Source organism: Callorhinchus milii, unplaced genomic scaffold (genome assembly GCF_018977255.1).
Source record: "Callorhinchus milii isolate IMCB2004 unplaced genomic scaffold, IMCB_Cmil_1.0 Scaffold4, whole genome shotgun sequence".
Classification (NCBI taxonomy): domain Eukaryota; kingdom Metazoa; phylum Chordata; class Chondrichthyes; order Chimaeriformes; family Callorhinchidae; genus Callorhinchus; species Callorhinchus milii.
Genome location: NW_024704745.1, coordinates 60,340,913 through 60,353,206, shown reverse-complemented (window position 1 = coordinate 60,353,206; position 12,294 = coordinate 60,340,913). Strand labels below are relative to the sequence as shown.

Sequence of the window (12,294 nt, the reverse complement as noted above, 5' to 3'; positions counted from 1 at the left end):
CCCCCAAACCCTCCCCAACCCCCAAACCCCCCAAACCCTCCCCAACCCCCAAACCCCCCCCCTCCCCAACCCCCAAACCCTCCCCAACCCCCAAACCCCCCCCAAACCCTTACCTCTGGAAATGCCTGTAATGGTGTAAAGGGAGCCCCTGCCCTGTGACTAGTGACTAGTGACCAGCTGTCAGTGTGTGTGTGTGTGTGCGGATGCTGGAGCCGCGAGGACAAGCGGGGAGTGTTTGTCGGGGTGTCTGTGCGGTGCGGTGCGGGGCTGCTCTGGGCTGCCAGGCGCGGTGCGGGGCGGTGCGGGGCTGCTCTGGGCTGCCAGGCGCGGTGCGGTGCGGTGCGGGGCTGCTCTGGGCTGCCAGGCGCGGTGCGGGGCGGTGCGGTGCGGGGCTGCTCTGGGCTGCCAGGCGCGGTGCGGGGCGGTGCGGGGCGGCTCTGGGCTGCCAGGCGCGGTGCGGGGCGGCGCGGTGCGGTGCGGGGCGGCTCCGGGGTTATTGCCGGAGGAGTCGGGACTGTTTGGCGTGGCCGCCGGTGCAGGAGGGAGAGGAGAGGGACAGAGAGTGGGAGCTGTGGGGCTGTGAGAGCGGCTCTGCCCTCACTCCCCCCCTCTCTCTCGCTCTCTCTCTGCTGTCCCCGGGACACAGAGCCCGAGAGCTGCAGCCGAACAGTCCCTCCACCACCGCTATGGACATCTTCGACTTGGACATTCTCAACGACTGGGACCTGGAGACGTTTTGGTGAGTGTTTGTTTGGAGTCTTTTTTTTTCTCTCTCTCTCTCTTTCCCTTTTTTTTTATTTGCATCCCAGAAGCTCATCCCGAACCTTCATCGCTTTCTCACCGAGTCTCTGGGAAGGATGGGCACCTCAAAGCCATAGAAATAGTCTTTTTGTGCATTTTTTTTTCCCAAAAAAAAAATACTGCTCGATGTCTGTACCATTTTTATTTTTAAAAAAAATTAATTTTAGAAGATCCTGTAAAAATGACCATTGCAATGAAATGTCCAGTAGTTGGTGCAACGTTGGCGATGATTGTTGAATTGCACTTAACTGTCTATAAATATACTGAATACTGCTTTAATACATACATTACATGGTCATTCCACACAGTGAGATAAATGCAAATGAAATGATGTGCAGACACTGAATATATTGGGCAATGTACTTTATTTTTTTTACCAAAATGGCTACAACAAAACAATACAAGTAGCTCTTCTTTTAAAAAAAAAGTACATTTTTTGACAACGTTAACGAAACAAAGCGAATGTTTGCAAACACAAATCAGCAGATCTAAACCCCCCCCACAAAAAGGTGCAATAAATAAACGAAAGGTACAACATTACTTAGACCGTGAATCTTGCTCCAAAACGGTTGTTGGGCGATATGATGCCTCAGTGCTAAAACATGAATCTGAAGCAAAAAAAAATCATGTCGATTGGGGTAAGTATTGAAGTACGTGTCGTATTAAGAAATATATATAAATGACATCCTTTTTGAAGATATTCAAGCTTTTAAGTGGCTGTCAGTTTGAGGGATACACATTCTGCACACTTATGCCACTTATCTCACCTCCACTGCTCACTCTCAGTTCCACTCAATCACACAGTCAGAACTTGGGGATTGGGAGCAGAGGTCAGTAATGTGACTCAGCACATTGAGCCTTCCTCAAATTAAACTCTATTTGCAAAACAAAATCCAAGCAAGAACTTTATAACGGTTGATCTCGATTCTATTTCCAAAGCCGATCTTTAAAAAAGAAATTTGAAAAGTATCGGACAATGAATTATAAAATATGTGGATGTACTGTGTCTTGATTATACCAACTGTTTTAATTTGTAGTCGTTTTAACTATTTCTATCACGGTGAGCCTATTGCATGTAGGGCTGACTTGTGTTAATTTGTTGTGCAAAGATTCATTTGTAGGTGTACACCGCTATATGTATCTTTTATTTTACTATTATTACTGTTATAATATGCTCAGTATATACACAAAATTCTGTATTTTTAAGGGGGGAAAATCCTTATAATAGATTTTGTGCTGTTTCCCAGGAATCATGTGTGCCTTAACACTCAGTAAATTTAAATTGATTGTGCCATACTTATTAATCCTACGATGTGGATGTTATCATACATCAACTGTATAGAGTAACACTGACACGTCCATTTCCGCAGTATATATTATAAAAAGTAATATATAACAGATACACGAGAGCAATTGCTCTCAGGATTTATGACATCATCTGGACCTCTCCATGAGATGACTGCCTTGAATTACTCAAAGTATCTGGTATTCTCTCTGTTATGATGTCAGAATGTACATTAGAAAAAACTAATAATTTTTGCATATCCCAAATCGATTACTCTCTTTGTTTTTAAACAAATTGCCTGCTCATGTGTATTGTTTATTTACTCTCTACATACACGTTTTGCAAACTCTAAATCATGCTTCTTGCTCCTCTGCAGGCAGCTGTAAAAGTGATCTTTAGAGATGAAATATCCCCCCAGGAGAATTCTTCTGAATTTTTGCCTAGGAACTCATTATTGGGCAGCAGTAAAGAAGTATGAGAGATGTCGTTTTGAGTATAATACTTTGAGATTCTTGCTTTTTCTCTTCTACTTTCCTGGTGGCAGTGATTTATGCTAAAGTATGATTCCAGAGGCTCTGGTAGCCTTCACCGATACCTGCTCAAGCAGCCATTCTTCACATGTAGTGATTGAGTGGCAACAGTTCACAGTTTACAATGGGGAACATCAGAGCCAAACTTAATCCTGCCCTCACTCGATGGCCAAAATTGTACACTTACCAGCAGGGGCTCAACTACAGTGGATGGCAATCAAAAGCAGGTACTTTAGTTTATTCCCTCCCCATTTAGCTCAGGGATGCTGGAGCATCAGGCCCCATGACTGCTATGGCCAGTTTGCAGTGTCTGTCACAGCCCTGAATCTCCCAAGTCCCAACTATAACATTTAGGCAATCGGTTCATACTATGTATTACCATGCCTTATGGCACCAGACTGGGGTCACTGTATACAACAACAAAGTCTATAAGGCTTTGTTGCATTTTTGCAATATTGATCCAAACATGTGCAGCATAACTAGTTGTCTGTTCTCCCCAACCCCTCCCTCCCCACTCCCTGCCAAGCTGTTTCAATGCAGTTATAACACTAGTATCTGCCAAGCAATAAGGAAATCTGATCCTAGGGCTAGGGCTCTTCGGTGCCAGACTTGGTTGCATTCTGTCTTGATATCTGGCATTCAGCTTCTGTTTGAATGCCTTCAGGGGATTAGAAAATTGAAGAAAAAAGATTTATACAATTTTTATACTTTTTATATAGCTCCTTATCCTGTTGAAATGAGTCGATTACAATTATTGCCGCATGAGCTCGCTCCCATTCACCAGTAAAATGATCAATTATGCCATTGAGAAACACTGATTTGACATTCTTTTCGATGTTCAGATCTTATCACAGCCCTGATACTCAAGAGCTGAGTGCCAGAGATTAAGATGCCTGGCACCAAGGAACCCTAGCAAAACTGAGTTCATTGGGAATTGGATGGAAAATCCTCCAATTTCTGAAGCCATACCTTGCACACGATTGTGGTTATCAGAGGAGAATCATTGACAACGCATTGCTTTTGCGGAACTCAGATCAGAATCACAAATCAAGTTTTATAAGTGTACTGTCATACAGATTGACATTTTACCAGATATGATTGCTGATTAGTGCTAAGTTAATTGATCTCAACTCAACTATTTTGGGCTTTAGCGTCCTTGACCCAGGAAGGTGAAATACAGACATGTTCTCTCTCCTGGTAGCCAGTCAATGTGGACACCTTTTGAATGACAAAATTGGATTTGGCTGTGATGGTTCCCTCAATTGCATAGGCTTCTGACCTTTCATGTATTGTCTTACATATGGCCATTTTTGAAACTGCCAGCACTGTATTCCAGCATTTTGTTACTCTTTTCAACATTCCCATTGAACATTCTGCTCCATCTTATCAAGTGGCTTCAGCTATGGGAGGATTTTCTACCCAACTCCCATGGACCTCAGTTTGGCTAGGGCTCTTCGGTGCCAGACTTGGTCGCATGCTGTCTGTCTTACATAAGAATTAGGAGCAGGAGTAGGCCATTCGGCCCCTCGAGCCTGCCCCACCAATACGATCATGGCTGATCTATTCTAACTCCACCTACCCGCCTTATCCCCATATCCCTTAATCCCTTTATCGACAAGAAATATATCAATCTCAGTCTTGAATATGTTCAAGGACTGAGCATTCACAGCCCTTTGGGGTAGAGAATTCCATAAATTCACTACCCTCTGAGTGAAAAAGTTTTTCCTCAGCTGAGTGCGAAAGGGCTTACCCCTAATTTTAAAACTGTGAACCCTGGTTATAGTTTCTCCAACCAGGGGAGAAAGTCTCCCACTATCTATTCTGTTGTGCCCCTTAATAATCTTATAAGTTTCTATAAGATCACCTCTCATTCTTCTATATTCTAGAGAATATAGGCCTAAATTGCTCAACCTATCCTCATAACTCATCCCCCTCATCCCAGGTACCAACCTAGTGAATCTATGTTGTACCCCTTCCAAGGCAAATACATCCTTTCTTAAATAAGGAGAGCAAAACTGCACACAATACTCCAGGTGCGGTCTCACCAGGGCCCTATACAGTTGCAGCAAGACTTCCCTACTCTTATATTCTAACCCTTTTGTAACAAATGCCAACATACTGTTAGTCTTCCTAATTGCTTGCTGTACCTGCAAACTAACTTTTTGTGACTGGTGTACAAGGACACCCAAGTCCCTCTGAACGCCAACACTATCTAGTTTCTCCCCTTCTAAAAAATAATCTGCTCAACTGTTTTTGCCACCTAAGTGGATGACTTCACACTTCCTTACATTATACTTCATCTACTACCTTTTTGCCCACTCACCTAGCCTATCTATATCTCGTTGCATTTTTTTTATGTCATCCTCGGTGTTTACTCTCCCTCCTAGTTTAGTGTCATCCGCGAATTTGGATATAATAAACTCGATGTCCTCATCTAGGCCGTTGATGTAGATTGTAAATAGTTGAGGCCCAAGCACTGATCCTTGTGGCACTCCACTAGTCACATCCCACCAATCTGAGAAGGACGCGTTTATCCTTGTTTTCTTCCCGTTAGCCATTTTTCAATCCATGCTTATATATTCCCCCTAATTCCATGGGCCCTAATCTTGTGGATCAACCTTTTATGCTTCCTTACTCCACACGCCTTATAATAATCCCCCCAAAAAATAATAATAAATTGGTCATTTTCAATCCACGACTGTTTGTGGGACACTGCTGTGCGCAATTGGCTGCCACGTTTCGCCCACAAATATACGGTCAATTCACTTTACAGTCTATTCTTCAGTCTATTCGAGAAGACGTAAAAAGCGCTATATCAAATGCAAGGATTTGCATCCACATCCACTGATTTCCCCCCTTTCTAATCGACTTGATATGTTCTCAAAAAACTCTAAAAGATTTGTTAAGCATGACTTTCCTTTTGTAAAGCCATGTTGATTCTGTCTAATCATATCGTGATCCTCTAAGTATCCCACTATGACAACCTTAATTAAGGATTCTAGAATTTTCCCTACCACCGATGTCAGACTAACTGGTCTATAGTTCCCCATCTTTTCTCTCCCATCCTTCAATAGTGGTGTGACGTTTGCGATCTTCCAATCAATGGGAACCGTTCCAGAACCCAAAATTTTTGGAAGATTGGACACAAGGCCTCCACTATCTCATGAACTACCTCTTTTAAAACCCTAGGATGCAAACCATCAGGTCCAGGTGACTTGTCACTTTTTAATGCCAACAATTTCTCTAGCACCAATTCTTTGCTAATGTAAATTTCCCTCAGTTGCTCCCTATCATTAGCCCCTTGGTTCATCTCTATTTCTGGTAAACTTCTTGTGTCTTCTAACGTGAAGACAGAAGCAAAGTATTTATTTAGGGACTCCGCCATATCCTTATCCCCCATTATAATTCCTCCTGTCTCTGCCTGTAATGTATTACAATATTTATTAATGTATTTATAAAAACTCTTACAATCTGTCTTAATGTTCCTAGCTAGCTTGCCCTCATAATCCATTTTCTCACACTTAATGAGCTTTTTGATTTTCCTTTGTTGGTCCCTAAAACACTCTCAGTCTTCAGGTTTGCTACTCTTTTGGGCAGTTTTATAGGCCTTTTCTTTTAGTTTTATACTTTCTCTAACTGTTTTAGTTTGCTACGGATGAAGTGCTTTCCCTGTGGTACTCTTATTCCTCAAGGGAATATGTGATCGCTGAGAATTATGCACTGCATCTTTAAACGTTTGCCATTGTTGGTCTATTGTCATATCCATTAATCTAATTCCTCAGTCTATTTTAGCTAATTCTTCCCTCATACCTGCAAAGCTAGCTTTATTTAAATTTAAGACCCTTGCTTCAGATTTGACTACATTGCTCTCTAACTTAATACTAAATTCTATCATGTTATGATCACTCTGCCCTAGAGGTGTCTTAATACCTATATTACCGACTAGCCCTGTTTCGTTACACCAAACAAGGTCTAGAATGGCCTGTCCCCTAGTTGGTTCCGCAGCATACTGCTCCAGACAGCTATCTCTCATACATTCTATAAACTCCTAACCTACCCTACTTTTCAACTCCCACCCTAGATCTCCCTGTAACCATGTCTCAGTAATGGCTACTAGATCATACCTGTTTGTATCTATCTGTGCCTTTAATTCATCTATCTTATTCCGAATGCTTCGTGCATTCAGATATAGCAATTTTAATTTTTTACCATTTCCCCTACTCTCTGATGGCTTATCTTCTTCACTGAGCTTCTTACCCCTTTTTGACCTATTCTGTTTATCTCTCTCACTATTCTGTTCCGCCACCTTTAGTTTTCTTAATATTGCTAGCTTGCAATTATTTTGAATTTCACCCCCCCCCCCACCCCCCTTTACTCGTTTAAAGCTTTATTTACTTCCCTATGTATTCGGTTTGCTAGGACATTTGTTCCAGCCCAATTTAAGTGGAGCCCATCTTTTTGAAATAGACCCCTTTTCCAATACTGGTGGCCCATAAAATGAAACCCCTGCGTTCCGCATCACTCTTTCAGCCATGCATTTAACTCTCTAATTTGCTTATTCCTGTACCAATTTGCACATGTCAAAGGCAGCAATCCTGATATCACTACTTTTGATGTTCTTTGTTTTAATTTAGTTCCCAGCTCCTTGAACTACCTCCTCAAATCAACACAACTAACCCTACCTATGTCATTGGTACCTATGTGAAGTACCACGAATGGATCTTTGCCCTCATGTTTTAGATTCTCCTCCAGCCCCGCCGAGATGTCCTTCACCCCGGCCCCAGGAAGGCAACGGAGCCTTTGGGTCTCCTGATTGTGGCTGCAGATAAGTGTATCTGTCCGCCTGATAGTCTCGTCCCCAATTACTACAACTTTCAGTTTGTTTCCCTAATATTGGAATCACGTTTTCCTTCCTCCTCACAGGCTTCCTTGTCTACACAGATTGCAAGGATCTCGTACCTGTTGGCCAAGGTTAAAGCCTGAGGCTTCACTACCACTCTCTCTGGTGTTCCCCAACTCTAATACAATTATCTATGCATTCCCTGAACCTCAGGGCAATGACTGGCTCCAGGATGAAACTATCCAAGAAGCACTGTCCCTGATGCTGCACAATGTCTGCGCCTCGGATTCCACTCTGAGCTGGAGCTGCCTCAGTTGCAGACATTTGCTGCAGGTGTGGTTGCCCGGGCTCAGACTGCCCTCCAGTAACTCCCATATGTTACAGTCCTCACACAACACCTGCCATTGTCACCCCCACTATGAATTTAAGTTTGATTTAATTATTTTTTAAAACTTAAATTCTTAATTTTTTAAAAAAATATATTTTATTTTTAGTGTTGTTAATTAGTAGTTAGTATTAGTTTACTGTTAGTTAGTAGTTAGTGTTAGCCCTGTTAGTTTACGCTTTCATCGATCTCTGGCGTTCAGCTTCTGGTTGAACTCAACATTGAGGTTGAATACCTTCAGGGGATTAGAAAATTAAGGAAAGAAGAACTTTTTGTATGCTCCTTATCATGTTGAAATAAGTCAAAACACATCATAAAATGATGTCAAGTGTAGACACAGTGTAGTTTTCAGGTAAAGTGGCACTGGGCAAACCTCCCTTTTCAAATAGTGTCAGAATCGCTGACAATGCAGCACTTGCCAGTCTGCATTCAATTGTTGGCATAAACCATGAGCTGGCTTTGAGCTTAAGTTCCAACATGAGGCTTGAGCCATCAACCTTCAGACCTAGAGGTGAGAGTGCGATTAAAAGAAAATCTTATAAATAAGTTGAAGTTCATAAGAATATAAAATCAGCATGTATTTAGTATTCAGCATAAGGTAATTGTTGGTAAGATCTTGACTCACATTTTTTTAAAATAGTGAGACATATTGAGGATGGACATTGACAGAAAGAGGCCAGGATAATTCTTGGCTTTTTGCTCTTATTTTAACTATTTATATTTAGGAATTTGCATTAAACTGTACTTGAGGAAACCCAAAGGTTTTGAGCGGAAAAAAGTATGTTTTTTTTCAGCCCCAACATATAAATTACATAATATAAAAGTTTGTCAGAGCTGGATCTAATGCGTAAAATATCTCACAAGATCAACAAGTCAATGAGATATGTTAAATGAGAATATGCACAGGGGAAAAAAACTTTCCAATTGTAAGTTCCATGTCAGTTGTCTGTACTTTACAATTGAAAACAATCTTCTCAACTAGATATCAATAACCATCGAAAAATATAATTTAGATAGTAAAATAGCAGATGGCCAGGAAAGAATTTTGTTCTATTGCTTGTTAGGTTTTGGTTTTTATGCAGACTCAAGTTATGTTGGTAGAGAATATAGTACCTGAGGTCCTAACTTGGGATTACACATGCATTTCTAATGAAAGAACCTGCCTTTATTTATGTAAAGTGCAGTATCATTCAACTGGACAAGGAAATAAAAATGTAATTGGTTACTTGAAAACCCATTCCAAAAGTCATGATTTGGTTCTGCTTTGTGATAATGAGCATCAAATAGACCTGTGAATGATTGGACTCAGGATTGTTCCTATGATTCATAACTCCATGAGTTGCAATGGCAATGTTATTGAGTTGAAGAGAGATGTTTTCCTGAGTGAGAGATGGAAAATTATAGTGTGGCACTCAAGTTCATTTCTTAGCAGCTGGAAACAGAGGGAAATTTGGCAGAGTCCTTGCAAGCAGGTTATTTACACACCTATTCAATTAAACATTTGTGCGTGGCACCACAACCTAAAAGAATAGAGAACAAATGTATAACAATGAGGTGGGGAAGAAAAACTACAGTGTGATTGCAAAGGTTTTGTTCAAGTAAGTGGCTTTTGAAAAACACATATTTTCTATTGTAAACACAGCACAATTAAATGGCAATAAATGACTTGAGTTCAGTTTAAAGATTCTGGCTTAGGTGATATATTCTGCGTTGCTTTATTCATTTGTGGTTCATCAAAATATCTGAACTCCTTGTTTGTGCAATGATCTTGTAATTTATCTATAAATCACACTGTTGATGATATTTTATCATTTTATATGCTGATTTAAAACTTTCTGGCAATCAATTGTAGATATAAGTGCAATAATTACATCACAAACCATTAATCTTAGTGTGAACATTGTCATGCATCAAATATATAGAGCACATTACAGCTGTAGTCACCTTAAAAACGGACTAAATTCTGAGAGAAATCCCAGTTAGGATTGAAATTATTAATTTTATGTATCCACACAGGAGTGATTTCAAGTTAGTAATTTAACGTTGGAATTCAGATTATGGTCATAAACTGCTTTCTGGTCAATGATATCATCTTGATTCTTTGATTAGATTTTAGTCTTGTCACTCTCACTCTCGTAACCATTCCATGATATATTTTCTCTGTTGAAATGCCACATAATTCTCAATTGTAGAAAGGAATATATTGGTACACTTACCCAGATCTCTGACCCATGTGTTTCCAGTGTTTAGAATTATCTAGGACAAACTAATTTAATTGTGGGGAAAATCAACTTGTTCTGCTTGTTTCTGGAGACCTCCAATGTAGTGCTGGGGGTTATGTGAATTGTTAGGGAGATGTCAAATTGCGGTCTCATCTCCCTGTTCTGGTGAACGTTAAAGATCCCAAGACTTTATTCAAAAAGGGATTAGTTTCTCTTGGTTTCTTGGCCAAAAATCCCCCAGATAAATTTAGCCATTCACTGCATGGATATTTGTGGGACATTCCTCTGTGCAAAACTGACTTGTGCTTTCACCTACAAACTACATAGTCACTATACTTTACAGTAAATCCTATGAAGCACTTTGAGGCACCTCCTTGACATGGAAGATAAGTCATAATCAGATACACTGAAAAACTTCACCTTGCTGCTTTGTTTTTTTTTCATTTTTCCACAAACGTTTTCTGAGCACCCTGTGTGTAAAATATAATAATGTCATTTTTATTAAGGTTATAAAATTAGAAATTCATCTATCCAATATTACTTACGCCTTTGTTTACCTAGCAGGAAGTTGGAACCTGATTTTTAGTCCACTGCTTCCCAGGGATAAAAATTGGTCACTCAATTCACGACTGTTTGTGGAACACTGATGTGTGCAATTGGCTGCAGCGTTTTGCCCACAAAATATACTGTCCATCCACTTTACAATATATTCTGTGAAGCGTTTTGAGGCATCTCAATGACATGATACGGCTGGATATAAAATGCAAGTATTATTACTTAAAACCTTGAAGCTGTTCTATGAAGTTACAGAATATTTTTTTCAAGGTTTGAGAATGTTTATTTTTCCTTAATGTTACTGTCTCTTAATACTACTTGTCTCTTTAGTAATAAATTTAAATAATGCGATTAAAAAGTGAAAAGTATGTAGAATATTTCAGAATACTAATGCCAGCTATCCATATATGCCACGCTCATGTCTTTGACATTGTGATAAATATCTAGGCAGCAAAGCTTGGGTAATTTTTCTGAAATATAACTTATTCAATGGAAGGGAATCGATCAAGTTGATCCATACACCATTGCCAAAGGGTTCAAAACTAGTTGAGTAATAGACATGTAGAATATGTTCCCAGTGAAGTTATTGAATCAAATATAGAAGTAGAAGGAAGAGATAACCAGGTGCATGTCTGGAGATACAGAATATGGTAGGAAAGTGGGTTTAAGATTAATAAAATGTGATGGGAAACTGATACTAAAATTATTATTTATCTTGTTGAGATTGGGGGTCAGACTAATCTCTGTATACTTATTGAAAACTATGCTTTCTATTATAGACTTCATGAAAGAGATTTTCATAATAATAAGAGGAACACAATTTGTGTTAAATTAAGTAGATTAAAAACAATGTTACTGATCAATCCCAAAATGACGTGAACCACATTTACTGCCTTTTAAGCAGTGACATATGAAGCAAAGCCTAGTTCTTTACAAAAAACAAAATGCACTAGCTTGTTAGTACTGCAGTTAGGTAACTTACTGGCATCATTGTGCACATCAATTTATTGGAGAGTTTGGATGACAACTCGCCTTGCTTTCAGCAGACTCTCAACAGATGAGGATTGTTTTGTATGATTATGGTGTATTTGTTGCAGGAGAAAGGAGGTTGAAGATTACCACAGATAACTGTTGTTGCAAAAAGTGTTCAAGATTAACTTACTTACTTACTTATGAATTAGTAAATCAAAGATTCTGTGGGTCAGATATGTTCTTCAGCAGAATACTCATTCACTGAATATAATTAATGGTGGGAACAGGTTACCAGAAAGACTGGTTTAGGCCTGGACTCATTTAAAAATAATTGGATGCTGTAATGGGAGGTTGCATATTCTGGAAGAATGATACCAAAGGGATCAAAGCATCTTCTTCATCCAACCTCTCTTTTGATCTAGATCTTTTATTCTCGCTAAGTGAAATACTTGTCATTCTCATTTAAGTGCTCCAAGACTCTTCCTCACATGAAGGAAGCTATATAAGTGCAAGTTCTTCTTGCTATACTGTGGAATTGATGTGCTAATATCCAGGGACATAATGCACTCATTACCAAACAGAATAAAATATAAGTGTTGTAAAGTTTTAGTTTAAAATAGGTGTCTGCTTTACGCTTCATTACATTCAATAGAGGTTTCCACAGTATTTAGGATACCATCAGCTAATCTTCAGAGGTTATAAGA

General features: G+C 39.7%; 1 protein-coding gene across 1 annotated transcript in view; it reads left to right on the top strand.

The window, feature by feature from the left end:
* The first annotated feature begins 651 nt into the window (after positions 1–651).
* The window catches only part of aff3 (AF4/FMR2 family, member 3), a 263,454-nt gene continuing 251,811 nt past the window's right edge, over positions 652–12,294 (top strand). Inside the window, exon 1 of the mRNA XM_007885859.2 lies at positions 652–739. Within this exon, the coding sequence (XP_007884050.2) occupies positions 687–739 (53 nt within the window). The 5' untranslated portion in view covers positions 652–686. The remainder of the gene's footprint in view (positions 740–12,294) is intronic.